This window comes from Penicillium citrinum (assembly GCF_028827155.1).
Source record: "Penicillium citrinum strain IBT 23319 chromosome Unknown utg000007l:1.0-2040159.0:1.0-2041076.0, whole genome shotgun sequence".
NCBI lineage: Eukaryota > Fungi > Ascomycota > Eurotiomycetes > Eurotiales > Aspergillaceae > Penicillium > Penicillium citrinum.
Window position 1 is genome coordinate 1,792,671 of NW_026622692.1, and position 13,025 is coordinate 1,805,695.

The window sequence follows — 13,025 nt, forward strand, 5'->3', positions numbered from 1 at the left end:
CCCTGAATAGTTCCAAAAAAGAGCCCCAAAAAGATATTGCAGTCGCGTGTTCGGAAACAGGCGGCGACAGCTCAACAAGGAATTAAAAAAAATCGAAAATCGAAAATTCCAAGAAAAAAAAAGGACGATAAGCAGGGTATGTGTTCTAGTGTCGCGATGTGGCGATTGCGATTGGTCACAATTCGGGACTAGTGTGTTGCAGCGATGGGAGTACCCGTATACAAGGGTTGTAGGGGAACCTTCTTTTTTTTTGCGGCGCAACTCAAGGCGAATGCGATGGGAATGTGAATTGCGAAACTTGCCAACGCAGTGGATGCAGGCGGTCCAAAGAGGAAAGACGAGGAATCGGCGACTGGACCGAACTGGAGGACTCGCTGATGTTGGATTATCTTCGCTTTTTTAGTGCTAATTTTCGCAGAATCGCAGTGAGCTGATCCGTCGGTATTTGCTGCACGGTTACGTGGTGGCCAGTAGAAGACGGTATGCGATGTGGGTTTTAGAACTGCTTCCTGCAGCGGGAATCGTGATGATCATGCGACGGGGGTGAGGGTGAGGGAAGGACAAGACCAGCGTGATCCTTGAAAAATCGGTTCTTTTGAGATTGGAATGAAAGTCGCGATGACTGGCGAGGAAAGCGTTAAAAATAAGGGGATGGTAGATTCGAGGAGTGTGAGATGAGGAAAAGAAGGGGGGGGGAGCGAGAGAGGAAGGGAATGAAAAATAATGAAATCAATGAATCAATTCCCAGCGATTCCGCCGGGTTGGGATTGAAGCTGGGGTGGAGCGGTAATCGAATGACAATACCTCAAGGATCCACTGGGTATTTACCGTATTTTGTGACGGGTAATTATGACCGTTTTGTGATTGCTTGGCAGCACGTGGTCTGTATGGAGTACAGTATAGAGTAGAGAGTAGAGACAAAGAAAGAATTATCTTTGAGTCAACTTGTGTCGAGTAATGTCGAGTTTATTGACTTGAGGGGATTCGAGTGGATATTAGAAATATGTTTCAGGTGTTGCAAGATGTACACGTTGTACTAGTGCAATCTTGCGAATATTCGTATGTCACTTATAGTACTCCGTAGTAGTGACAAGGAAAGGAAAGAGTAAAAGTTGGATGATTTATAGAACCAACAGATGTTGCAAGGCTTCAAAATTTGAATTCCGGAAGATGAAAGTAGCATTATCTGTAAGATGGAAAATGCCTTGCCTATGTATAGCCCACGGAGATGAGGCTTAGAGTGTATCAAATAGCCACCGACATCAAGGGATCTTTCCGAGAATGGGGCGAAAAGGAGTTGGTGACAAGGGGACACCTCAAATTAAATAAAGATGCGAAGATCATGAACAACGCATAGCAACAGCACCCTTTATGGCCACGGATCACAGCCCAAGACGGAACCACAGAACATGGCCGCAACTTTCTACGGGATTAGGTATGAATGAACCTCGGATAGGATAGGGTAGGGTTATCCATAGGGCATGACACTCTGTACACCATACAATACGGAGTGTCTCCTAGCTAGTACGACACTTCAAAAAAGGGAGGGGGAGATAGAAAGACAGTCTACTGGACAACAATCGTGCCTATCAGCGTACAGAAGACCAGGGGTCTCCTTTGGGTTTGGGTTAGGATATGGGATGACGATGTGGAATGACTGTGGCCCACCTGTGATGGGCAGATCTAGGAAGTTCGATGTCATTGGCCGATCCTTAGAATTCCTGGGGAATGCCATCAACCAAACTGGGAGCCGATCAGTGTTTCAGATGTGAGAAGCCCGGCAACAGAAATGACGCTTGGTCAGAGCCCACTAGGTTACTCTGTACTAATACGAAGTATATCTGCGGTGTGTACGATGGACACTAAGAAAAAGGGATGAAAGGCATCGGATCTCGCGACGGAGTATTTCCAGTGGAGAATTCCTTCACAGTCTATTCCATTCAGACTTCCATAGTTCCACGCTTATGTGCCGGGCTCCAGTTCCCCCACACCAGCCATGAATTTGAGTCCCAGGCTCGCACTCTTTCGTCCGGAGAAGATTGACTCTGTACTCCGTACATAGATAGTCATCAAGTGTTTATCCATTGGAAGACCTATTTGCGTGATAGTAGGTCTCTAGTCAAATCCAAACCCCATCTTCCACCCTCCTTGATGGATACTCCTCATACTCAATTGTATAGCGCATACCTGGCCTTACCGCGGCCCACATCGCCGTCATTCTTATGTACCTCCCATGTATTTTGCCCAGCACCGACACGCTGGTCCCCGGGGGAATATTTGCGGAGCCCTCAGATTCTTGCGTTTTGATCTTTCGGAGACAGCCTCCATAACTTGAATGAACTTAATCGTTGGGTCGACATTTAACATCCCTGTTGTTTCGAAAGGAAACACATCTACTAGAGTTTATTACCATTATTGTCTTTTGGTTTTGGTTTTGATTGTGTGTTACAGTCCTTGTTCACGATGACCTAGTATGTGCTCAACCGGGAGCCAGGGGAGATTTAATTAAAAAGAAAAAAAGAAAAAAAAATCGTGTGTGGGCTGTGCCACAGACGGTCGATCACGATGCACATCATTATTCCCTCCTATTCGGCCCAAACGTGTAGTGGGGTGGGTTTCAAGTACACCGCAAAAGAGAGTGCTGAAACCAATGGAGGAGAAATGACCCGTTAGTCAAATCAAAAGAAAGGATAAGAATAGCAGAGAGGATCGCGGTGTACACCGTCATTTTGGCCGAAGACAGGTGAGGCTGTGGCAGTGAAACGTTTTGGGCGGTGCAAAATGGTGGATCCGCAAGGATCGCCGGAGGTTTGGAAGAGTTTGAGGGTCTTACTAGTTTCTCCTCTGACGAACCCTCGGTGGAGTGTGCGAAAAGTACAAAAGATGAGTTCAACAGAGATTCCGTCGAGGGTTTGTTAGTCCTCATAATTTTGAACCAAGTGGGTTTGTTTTTACCTCTACAGTACTCCATACCTTGTGTAGTTACCTAGAGAATAGTTACTCGTGAGAGTACATAGTAAGTATTGTAAACATAGTAGACTCAAACTTGGACTTTGGACTATGCGACCGCGCGAATATTCTCTACTACGTCAAGTGCGTACCTGCGGACTTGCATGCATTTCGTGTCGTTAAGCAGACAAGACGCGATCCCCTCTCCAGGATGCGACCAACCGCTTAGTACATGCAGACGGTGAATGCGATCAGAACTTGTGCGGGGTCCCTCTCACCCCCGCGTTACCTGATGCGTTGGCATTGTCGTGCTTCAACGTTTCCTTTTTTTTTTTTTTCTGTCGTTCTTTGTGTTTTGATCTCGTTGAGGGGGCATCCGTCGGACCCGGGCTGATATTCACAGTCCTACGCTGTCGAGGCTCAGGCTTATCAACCCCTCCTCAGTACTGCAGACTGCAGGTCTCCAGATGGAGAGGCGAGAGATTACGCTGGCCGTCGGCCAAAGCGCCTACACATTGTCAGCAACTAGGGGTAAGTATGCGATAACGATTCGATTTGAGAGATGGCTTTTGAATGTTCCCTTTGGGGGGTAATCTGACATGATGCCGACACGGCAAGAATCCGACTGCCTAGCTCTCTCATCTGTAGCAGTACTCCATACAAACTAGTACAAACTTATCCAATTTAATCCCAATATGACTCACGCTTGTTGCACCAGATTCGAAATGGTAGTGCCTTGCTGACTTCTTATTCTTTGGGGTTATTGGTCCGAGTCTTCAGTATCTTCAAGTTTGTATTTTCCGATCGATCCGTGCGCTGTCTTACACTAAGGCGGTTGTCGCGGTGTACTTGATAATGTGAACTTGACGATATAAAATGACCAGTACTGTATGGAGTATACTATTAGTTACTGGGTACTAGCCAGTAGTTTTAGTAGAATAGACGTCAGAATCGATGCACTGAGATGTTATCAGTAACTTGTATATATTATAGTACTGCATGTGATATACCTATTGCCTTAACATGTCCCTGTGAGCTCGACTCTGGGGCCCACGACACCGCACCAATATGAACAGCGATATCAACACTATCGTCATGCTAACTCCAGTTGTCCACTCATCACACGTGGCTAGAGGGTCCCGAGCCACTCTGACCTACTACTACTACAGAGTCCCATCCATGGGGGGATTACTCCGTAGAGTGAGGCAAGATGTCAATCTTGCGTGCTTTGGTGGTGCTCTGCGGGCCGAAGGGTCAGAGCATTGCACGTCCAGCACTTAATCACATCGTGTCGGGTAGTTTGAGTAGACCGCTCTCCTATTCACACATTGGCAATCTCCATCGTGGTGACATAGACCAGTCAGCGCTCAGTATAAATCCCGAGTCGGTCGACGGTCGGCGACAATCCTGTTGATCCGCGGGAAAAGAGGGGTGAACGAATGGGGGTGAGGGGGGGCAGTCAGGATGATCGGAAGTGGTTCTACTACGCTAGAGTAATCTCCTCAAGTCCCTTCAGCCCAGCAAGTGATGAATCGTCAATCGCAAAAGCATTCGAAATGGCTGTCCCGTCGCGGGTCTTAATTTGGCGTGTTGTGACGTGCCCAATGCATGAAACCCGGGCGCTTGTTCCCGTGACCCCTCTCCATTTTATATTTACTTTTTGCTTTTTTTATTTTTTTTCTTTTATGATTTTATTGTTTTAATTCTCAGTTTTCATTCGTCTTTAGAATATAATTGGCCTTCTTTTCTTTCTTTTCCCCTCCCAAAGCGCCCGTGATAACCGGGATGAGACAAAAAAGACTTAAATAGACCAAATAAGGCATAGTTCTGTCGCAAAGAAAGGAGAAGAAATGTCTTACGCTAAAAGTCGAGGGAGGATTCCTTCCAAGGTTCTTGGGTTCTTCCATTGGCTTGAGTGGGGGAGGTTAATGTTGCGCTGTTGAGAACCGGGGGATCCACCATTGACAGGGTCGTTCACGTAGGTAATGTATTCTATACACAGTACAGTATCGACTATGGACAAGGCTGTACTTTTAGCCCTGGAGGAATACGTATTCATTGCCCAACATGGCTAGCTAGCCATCGTGCAGACGTATGCAAAGCAGTAGTGTTAATTTGAGTGACATCCTTAGATGTGAATGACTAAATTTCAGAGTACTATGTAAATCATACTAGTCAGTAGTTTTTGGGATTCCAAGTTGACCGAGGTTGTTCACCTATGAGCTGATTTTAACTGATTTTAACTACTCTGTATGTACTGATACTAAAGTAGAGTGCTTACTGTAGTAACACAAATGGTATAGATGTGCAACAATGCCAAAGATTGGACTCGGACCTATTTGGGAACGAAATGTCCGGAGAAGTACATACTCCCCCCATGTACAGCATGTAAGTAATAATACAAACTACCAAGCCGTATCTCGCAGCCGCTCCTTGCTACGATCAGCAGCCCTAGTCAACTCCCCCCGCTTTCTCTGATTCTGCCCTATGAGAGTGGTCAAGTCGACCACTTGAAAGAAAGTTGGCATTACCTGCTTATAATGGCCCCTTTGTATCTCCTGAGGGATTTAGTGCCCGAAATGTATTACAGACAATTCTATCTTGTAACCGAAGTTGACTACATTTAATCATAATGACTAGGATTCCTTCCGTGATAATTCTCGTATATACTCAATATCGTGATTTTTCTCAATTGTATCTTTTGATGACAGTTCGAGTCGATTCGATGACATCATGAAGACGCACGCGAGACTACCGTTCGTACCATACCATAATACACAATACACAGCATAGCACACACATTACGCACAATACACATAATACCGTACGCATCTGTATTCATCCGATGGTAAAATACGGCAAGATTCCAGTGACAGTCTCTCACCCACTCAGTCGGTTCCCTCCACAACCAATAATCGCCTGCAATCAAGAGCTAATGGGCTGTCCAGGGGATCATAAACTAGCCACTCACACCGTTGAAACTCAGGGGTACACTCGATATCGTTAATTTAATCGAAAGAAATTACACACACCCACCCCTCCATCACCCTTCACTCTTGCAGAGAGGGTCCGATCTTCAGGAGAGAAGGGGTGAATTATCTCCATTCCTGAGATTAACTCCCTCTCCGTCGGAATGGGCAGTTAAAAGTCGATCTACCAAACACTGTGTACAATGTACGAGCATGGCGCATAGTACCATTCTCCTCGCCTCACTTCCCCGTTTTTCTCGCACGGCCACTGCATTTTTGGCGACCCAACTGGATGGAACCATCGCGCCTTTGAACAAGGGCTCCCAAGGGCTGAGTTGAATCACTGACCTTCCTAAGCGGGGAATTTCTCCCCTCAAAGGGCTGAGAAGGATGAACCAACCCTGATGCATCCTGCACTTGACAGCAGCACCGAAGGTACTACAGTATAGCCGTGCTGTATGGGGTAATTATGTACCTGCTGCCTTCCTGCCACTGTCCGACCTAAATTTCAGCTTGAAGTTCCTCAAAAATGTAGTGTCACTGTCCAATTGGTCCTGTTCATGCACCTATCTGAGCTATCCTCAACCAGGCAATAACAACATATATCCCAACCTCAACACAACAGACCAGGAAAGTGAAAACCGCAATACAATCACAACGTGAATACAAAACCCACTTTCAAGATTTGTCTCACAAGCAGCAGCTTGTCTCATGCTGCAGCCACCTCCGGCTCAGCCCCCTCGACGGACGCTTCGATGCGTCTTCGATGCTCGATGCTTAATCTATTCCCGTATTATACTACCCCACTCTCCAGCCTTCTCATGCAAGAGGGTCATCCTGTCATCCTCACCCCACCGTGACCTTGGTCAATGAAATGCACTTGCCCGCGCCGTCAGTGGAGGTCACAGTTGACTGCTGAATCCCGTGGCGTGGCTGAAATTAGTCTCAGGTCGAATTGGAACTCCACCGAGATCACTTCACGTCCGTTGTCGGGCGTATCAAGATCATCCGTGATATCCGGTTCCTCGTCCCTTCTTTGATCCTTTGACAAGGAGGGTCGTCATCTGGGTGCGACGCTACAAGGGTGAACGCAGATGCAATTCGGAGGTTCGCACCGAGATAGTGTAACCGACAGGGAGTGACGACGCCTTTTCCTTTTTGAGCTCGGCCCTGTTTGAAATGTCCCATTTGTATACATCGCATCCTATGCCGCCGCGAAGCCAGCGTGGGATGATGTCTCTCATGATGCTCTCTCACCGCTGCATATCTCGCATTAAGATGGGTAGCTACTCCTTGTGAATCTAACCAACGCTTGCTACATCCCGTAGGCATCAACCATCTGACCTGTCTCGAGATGTCCGCATGAATGACGACTTGCAGCTTCTCATCCGGAACTATCTCCAACGAGGAAAAACTTGCTCATGAAAGGCCATGCGATTCGACGGGGCTCTTTTCTTCCAATGCTAAGAGCTACATGTTCCCGATGTACATCCTTGCCCATATGATATGAGATCGACAGCAGTGCATATTCACGGCAAATCACCGAGCTCCAATCGTATGACCAGTTCAGTTTCAGAATCCAGACAACCACGTGCAAACGATACTTCCAAATACCAGGACCTCCTTCCGTACTATCTGCCCAGTACATGAGTACATGAGTCCCGCGGTCACATTCGCTTCTATTTCAACCACTATAGCAATACTGGCCTCGAAAACGGTCAGTGGAGTAGATATCGTGGCTTGGATCGGAAGACTATCGTGTCCAAGAGAGAGTATTACTACCTGGTTCCAGCCTTGCCCCGCTTTTTTGAGATGTATAGAGGCTCTTTCAGCCTCAGTGCATACCATACGCTCCTTCAAGATCACATTATGCCGTGGTAATCGCCGAATTGGTGTCACCTAACTCCTGTGGCTGCATCGACTATACTAGTCTCCAGAGTCTATCTTGTTTGATACAGCAAGAACATCCTCATTTGCAAGTTGCAGCTGAAAAAGGTTCAAGCAGCAGAGTATCATTACAAGGATCCCGAATCGATCATTCTAGCCAACTATTCCCCGGCGTTTCATAAATCCATGAGCTAATGGTATAGCCGATCTGTGGGGGATTCGCGACGTTTCGAAATTCCGGGCCGCGTGGACTCTCGAGAAAACTCTGAGCTCGATCTACCTGAAGCACTCGACTCGAGTTCATGGCCAACTAAACGTATCTTTAGCTTATTTACAACTCCGGTCCCGGCCCCCAATCAAAGAACTAGGACTGGAACGGAAACATTATCACGGCAGTGTGGATCCATCGTGGATCTGGAGCTGAAAATAGCTGGGTAACTCCGCTTGAGCGGGCCACGACCATTTATCTTCCCGCTGTGGACAACGTGGCTTCCAGAATGCAGTGGAAAGAAACAGCCTTGTCTACTGTTACGTCTTACCTGCAGTCACTGATCTTGTCATTTGGACAACAAGATGCGTTGGCAAGTGCATTGTAACCCCTCATCAGCTGAACTACGTACGCAGAACTGAGGCTCGGCTGGATCCAATTATCGATAGAGCCTGATTTCTCATTAACGATACTTGTTTTTTTTTTTTTCAAGTTCCTTACTTTTTGCGCGACCTTGCGCTTGGACATTCGCGATTCGCACCGGCCTGAAATGAAGGACGCGGCGCGGGACGGCCGGATAGCCTCAGATCGTTGTCAACGCTCTTTCTCTCCCGCGGCCTTGGCAGCCATCGTTTGATCCATAACCAGCGAAACGTATCATATCAACCTTTGTGGATCTTGTCTTGTTCCTAACCGGCTCTCTGTTGTGAACTCCGGGTATGACGGGATCCAGCAATTAGAAACACGGCATTTAATCGTTAAGATTGTCCGATCGTTAATTCCTCTGATCCTCATGTTTGATGGTTTCCCCTTGCTTTCCCCCATCCCACCCACGTCAATCCTGTTATGGCATGCATAGAGTGTTCCCAGTAGTCAGGACGGGGTGCGTCTGAAACATGCGAAACCGGCACTCCGGGACTATCAACACGAACCGTTGCGCGCCCAGTCAAGCGTTTCGCGCAAATTGCCTAATTTGCGCATATACTAAGCACCAATTTCTTGATACGAGATGCGGAAATCTGCTTAATTAGAATCAGGACATGTAGCGAAGATAGCCATTCTGTGCTTTGACTGGTGTATACACGAAATTAACACGAAAAAAATCATTAAAAATAAATCAAATTCTCAGATCACATTCCAGTCTCGTTCCACTTTTCATATCGCTACAACAATATCTTGGAAATTTCCAATTAATGTGAAACGTCATTACACACATACAATACCGGGGGAAGGACTTGGATCTGAATGGCTCGGATTCCACCGGTAAGTGTAGTACGAGTATTGTAGGGTGGTAAGGTAAAAGGCTCCGAATTCCAGGTAAAGATTATAGCGGAAATCGGGGTGATTGGGAGAGAGTTCTTTGGAGGGATTTTGGTAGGTTGTCTTACCTGTCAGATTTGGTTGCTCCTCGCTACCAAATTGTGGGAGATACGGTACCCTTACATCCATAAATACGAGACTGACTTCGTGTGGTGAAGAGCCTTGATGCCTGAGATAGCCTTGAGAAACTGTAGGATTGGGATAAAAGTATCAAATGAAGACTTTCTTTCACATTTGAATGGATAATTGTAGTTTGTAGATGGGACGTTTCGAGTCGATATGCTTTTTGAAGCGGTTGAAAATTGGCGGTGGATGTTATTTCCGCCTTTGCTTCCCCTCAGCAGGCAGTCACTTTGAATATCTTGGGAGCTCGAAGACATCTAGCAAGGATTCGCTATGAGTACAACCACTATGGCTCAGTTGGACTCTGTGGATGTAGAATTTACAAAGGAATTACCGAAGGTCGAGGTGGGTATTCTCGACGCACTTTTCCACCTAACGTTGGAAGAATGTCAAGTTGATCAAGTCTAGTTGCATGCCCACTTGAGTGGCAGTATCAGTCGCCAATGTCTTCATGAAATATGGCAGCGAAAGAAGATTCAAGATTCCGATTTTCCAATCGAAGATCCTCTTATTCTCATGCCCCCGGGAAAGGTTGACTACACCCTTCAAACGTATGTCATTCTGATATCTAATAAACTGAGGATCCACGCGCATCGAATAATTCACATCTCTGTTTAGCTTCTTCCAAGTCTTCTCAAAGCTCATTTATCAGTTATGCAATGACCTAGAAAGCATAGCATTCGCAACAAACTCCTTATTAGAAGACTTTCTCAGCGATGGCGTTCGCTATCTAGAGCTCAGAACGATCCCCCGACCTAATCCTAGCGCCAATATAAGCAGAGAAGCATACCTCGATACAATTCTGGACACAATCAATAAATTCAAAACAAATACACAAGAAATGTCCGTATATCTCATTCTCGCCATAGATAGAGGAAGCACAACCCCCGAAGAAGCAAACGAAATCATCGATCTCGCCATCACTAATATACCACGCGGGGTTGTCGGCGTCGACCTCTGCGGAAACCCGACGCAAGGCGACGTCACAATTTACCGGGATGCATTCGTCCGTGCCAAAAGCCATGGACTCGGACTGACGCTGCACTTTGCCGAGACACGCGCTTCTGCGACACCAGTTGAGTTGGAGGCGTTGCTTTCTTTCCAGCCTGATCGACTTGGGCACGTCATTCATGTCCCCGATGAGGTTAAAGAGGTGATTATTCGCCGTCGGATTGGGTTGGAATTATGCATGTCTTGCAACGTGCATGCTAAGTTGATCGAGGGAGACTTTTTGGATCATCATTTTGGGACGTGGAGACATACTGATTGTCCGATTGCGTTGTGTGTTAGTTTACTCCAAACTCCTTCAAAGTATTTCTCTTGAAACATTGTTTTTGTCGCGGTTTTTGTTTAGGGATGATATTGACTCAGAAGCAGACGGATGACGTTGGGTTCTTTTGCAGTCCTGTCTCGAATGAGTATCTTCTTGCTGCGCAGCATTTTGGACTTGATCGTGTGGATTTGATTAGGATTGCGACAAGGTCGGTGGATTCCATATTCGGGGGTGAAAAGGAGAAGGAGAGACTGAGAAAGATGTTGGTGAATTTCGCCAGGGCATGATATCAACGTGTGTATCTCACTCCAATGACGCTAAACTCTGGGAGATCATTCAATTTTGGTCTTTTTGATAAAAGTGATAGATAAATCTTCAAAAAGTTGTATCTTCGAGGCTTGAACTGTATTTGATCAGAACACAGATTAATGAGAAAACGTTCAAGTACACTATAGTTATCATCTTTCCGAGATTGCTACTATTGGTATTAATCTACTCCTTCAAATCTCGACACCCCCCTTGAGCACATCTATTACCTTCTCTTGAAAGTCAACAGCAAGAGTAGGTCCATCAGTTCCGCGAAAGTCACCATTGAGACAAGTAATCACCGCTTTAGTGTATCCAGCTCCCATCTCCTTTGGTAAATTGATAGTTGCCAACGCCACCAACTCTTCAAGCACCTGTCTCGGCCTCGGTAATTTTCCACTCTTCTCTGCTTCTCGGATCTTCGCCTCCATCAACCTGGAAAGAGTAACCCACAACCCAATCTCAAGGAGTACTACACCCAGCGCATAGATGTCATGTAAGCGATTGAATTGTTGCGTTGGGCGACCTTGACGACGCGGGTGACGATAGAGATTCGGCTCAATCTCAAAGTCGGATTGCATGTCTGTGTGCTGCTGCTCAGAGCGTGCATAGCCCCAGTCACTTAGATAGGAGACAATTCTGCTTCCTGGAATTGGTGTCAGTCGCTGCTTGTACAGGTTTGATGCGTTGACTCCGGACTGCGTATGGAGGAAGAGGAGAATTCCCCTGCTCCAGATGTTTTTATGGACCCATGAGGAGGCGTGAACATTGCTAATCGTCAAGGCAAGGGTATACGCCATGCTGAATCGATCATTGAGTGAGGGTCTCTTGAGGGGCCGCTTGTTTGTGCTATCCACAGCGTTGATGAAAGCATGAAGAGTCGTGAGAGACGTCCCTATTTCACCATCACATGCAGGAAGTTTGTAGAGAAACACGGATCTTTCTTCGGTGGGCTGATCGACAAAACCAATACATTCTAGAGCAAAGATTTTGGGCTGATCCAAAGACCCTGATGATGTGTCAGTGAAAGTTGAATTCTGCAGAAGCCAAGCCAGGTTGCGAATAGGTTCCTTGAATTCGTCGATTACACTTTCATCGAGGTCATCACGCTTGAGCATACTTTCATACTCGTGATATTCAATGATGACTGGCGTGTCTTTATAGTCAGCGCCAGCCCATCTCCCAAGCTGGAATTCCCCTGTTGGTTTTCCTTCCTCGGTGATGGTACCAGTTAAACCCTGATAATCTGCCGGTGCTTTAGTTGCAACCAACTCGCGCCTCTTCATCACTTGATCGAGGCCACTATCTTTGATCCCCTGGCTATCACTTTCTGCCATCCGAGCAAGTGTGTCCTGAGACATATGCTGCATCAGATTACGCAGATCTCCAGACCATTTGGTATATGCTTCCAGAATACGATAAAGCTTTTTCTTATCGAAGAGTGACCAGTCATAACCTTTGAGCTTGAGGCTTTTGGCCTTTGATTTAGCCCTTTCCAGCAAAGATTCTTGGGCCTTGGTCTTCTCAGGCTCAATCTTGTATTCATCATCCACGAGGCCGTACTTCGCAGCGACTATCTCATACTCTGCCAGTGTTTTTCGCATTTGCACCAGTAGATCCTTTACGGTCTCAGCAATGAAGGGATCCGCTTTCCCCGGGAGCATCAATCCATGATCTGGATGAAAGAAGCTTCGTTTGAAAAATATAAGAGTGGAAAGTTGGACATTTAACTTGACTCGTATTTCGGCCCGATCATCATCAAATGCCTTGACGTCTGAAATGACACCTTGGATGAATACGGTGACTTGGTAAACTTGAGTTATAGCCGTTACCGCCGTGCCATAAAAGTCCATCGTGACTGAAAATGAAAATAAGCGGAATGTGATTGACAGGAGCGAAGGGATCAGAACCTGCTGACATCTTGGAGGGGCTGAAATTGAAGCCAAAAGCCCCCAGTCAGCACTAAGCGATAACTAACTGGGATAGGCAA

The 13,025-nt window shown here is 46.5% G+C and overlaps 2 protein-coding genes across 2 annotated transcripts; one reads left to right on the forward strand and one right to left on the reverse strand.

The window, feature by feature from the left end:
• Positions 1-9,744: 9,744 nt before the first annotated feature.
• On the forward strand, positions 9,745-11,016 carry N7469_008341 (putative adenosine deaminase; the record flags this gene model as incomplete). The annotated part of the gene is made up of 4 exons (XM_056647259.1): positions 9,745-9,801; positions 9,865-10,007; positions 10,075-10,741; positions 10,828-11,016. 4 exons carry the CDS (start codon positions 9,745-9,747, stop codon positions 11,014-11,016), a joined length of 1,056 nt encoding a protein of 351 aa, XP_056498810.1.
• Positions 11,017-11,229: 213 nt separating this feature from the next.
• On the reverse strand, positions 11,230-12,888 carry N7469_008342 (uncharacterized protein; the record flags this gene model as incomplete). Its single annotated transcript, XM_056647260.1, has 1 exon — positions 11,230-12,888. The coding sequence occupies one exon, from the start codon at positions 12,886-12,888 to the stop codon at positions 11,230-11,232; it is 1,659 nt and encodes a 552-aa protein (XP_056498811.1).
• Positions 12,889-13,025: the final 137 nt, after the last annotated feature.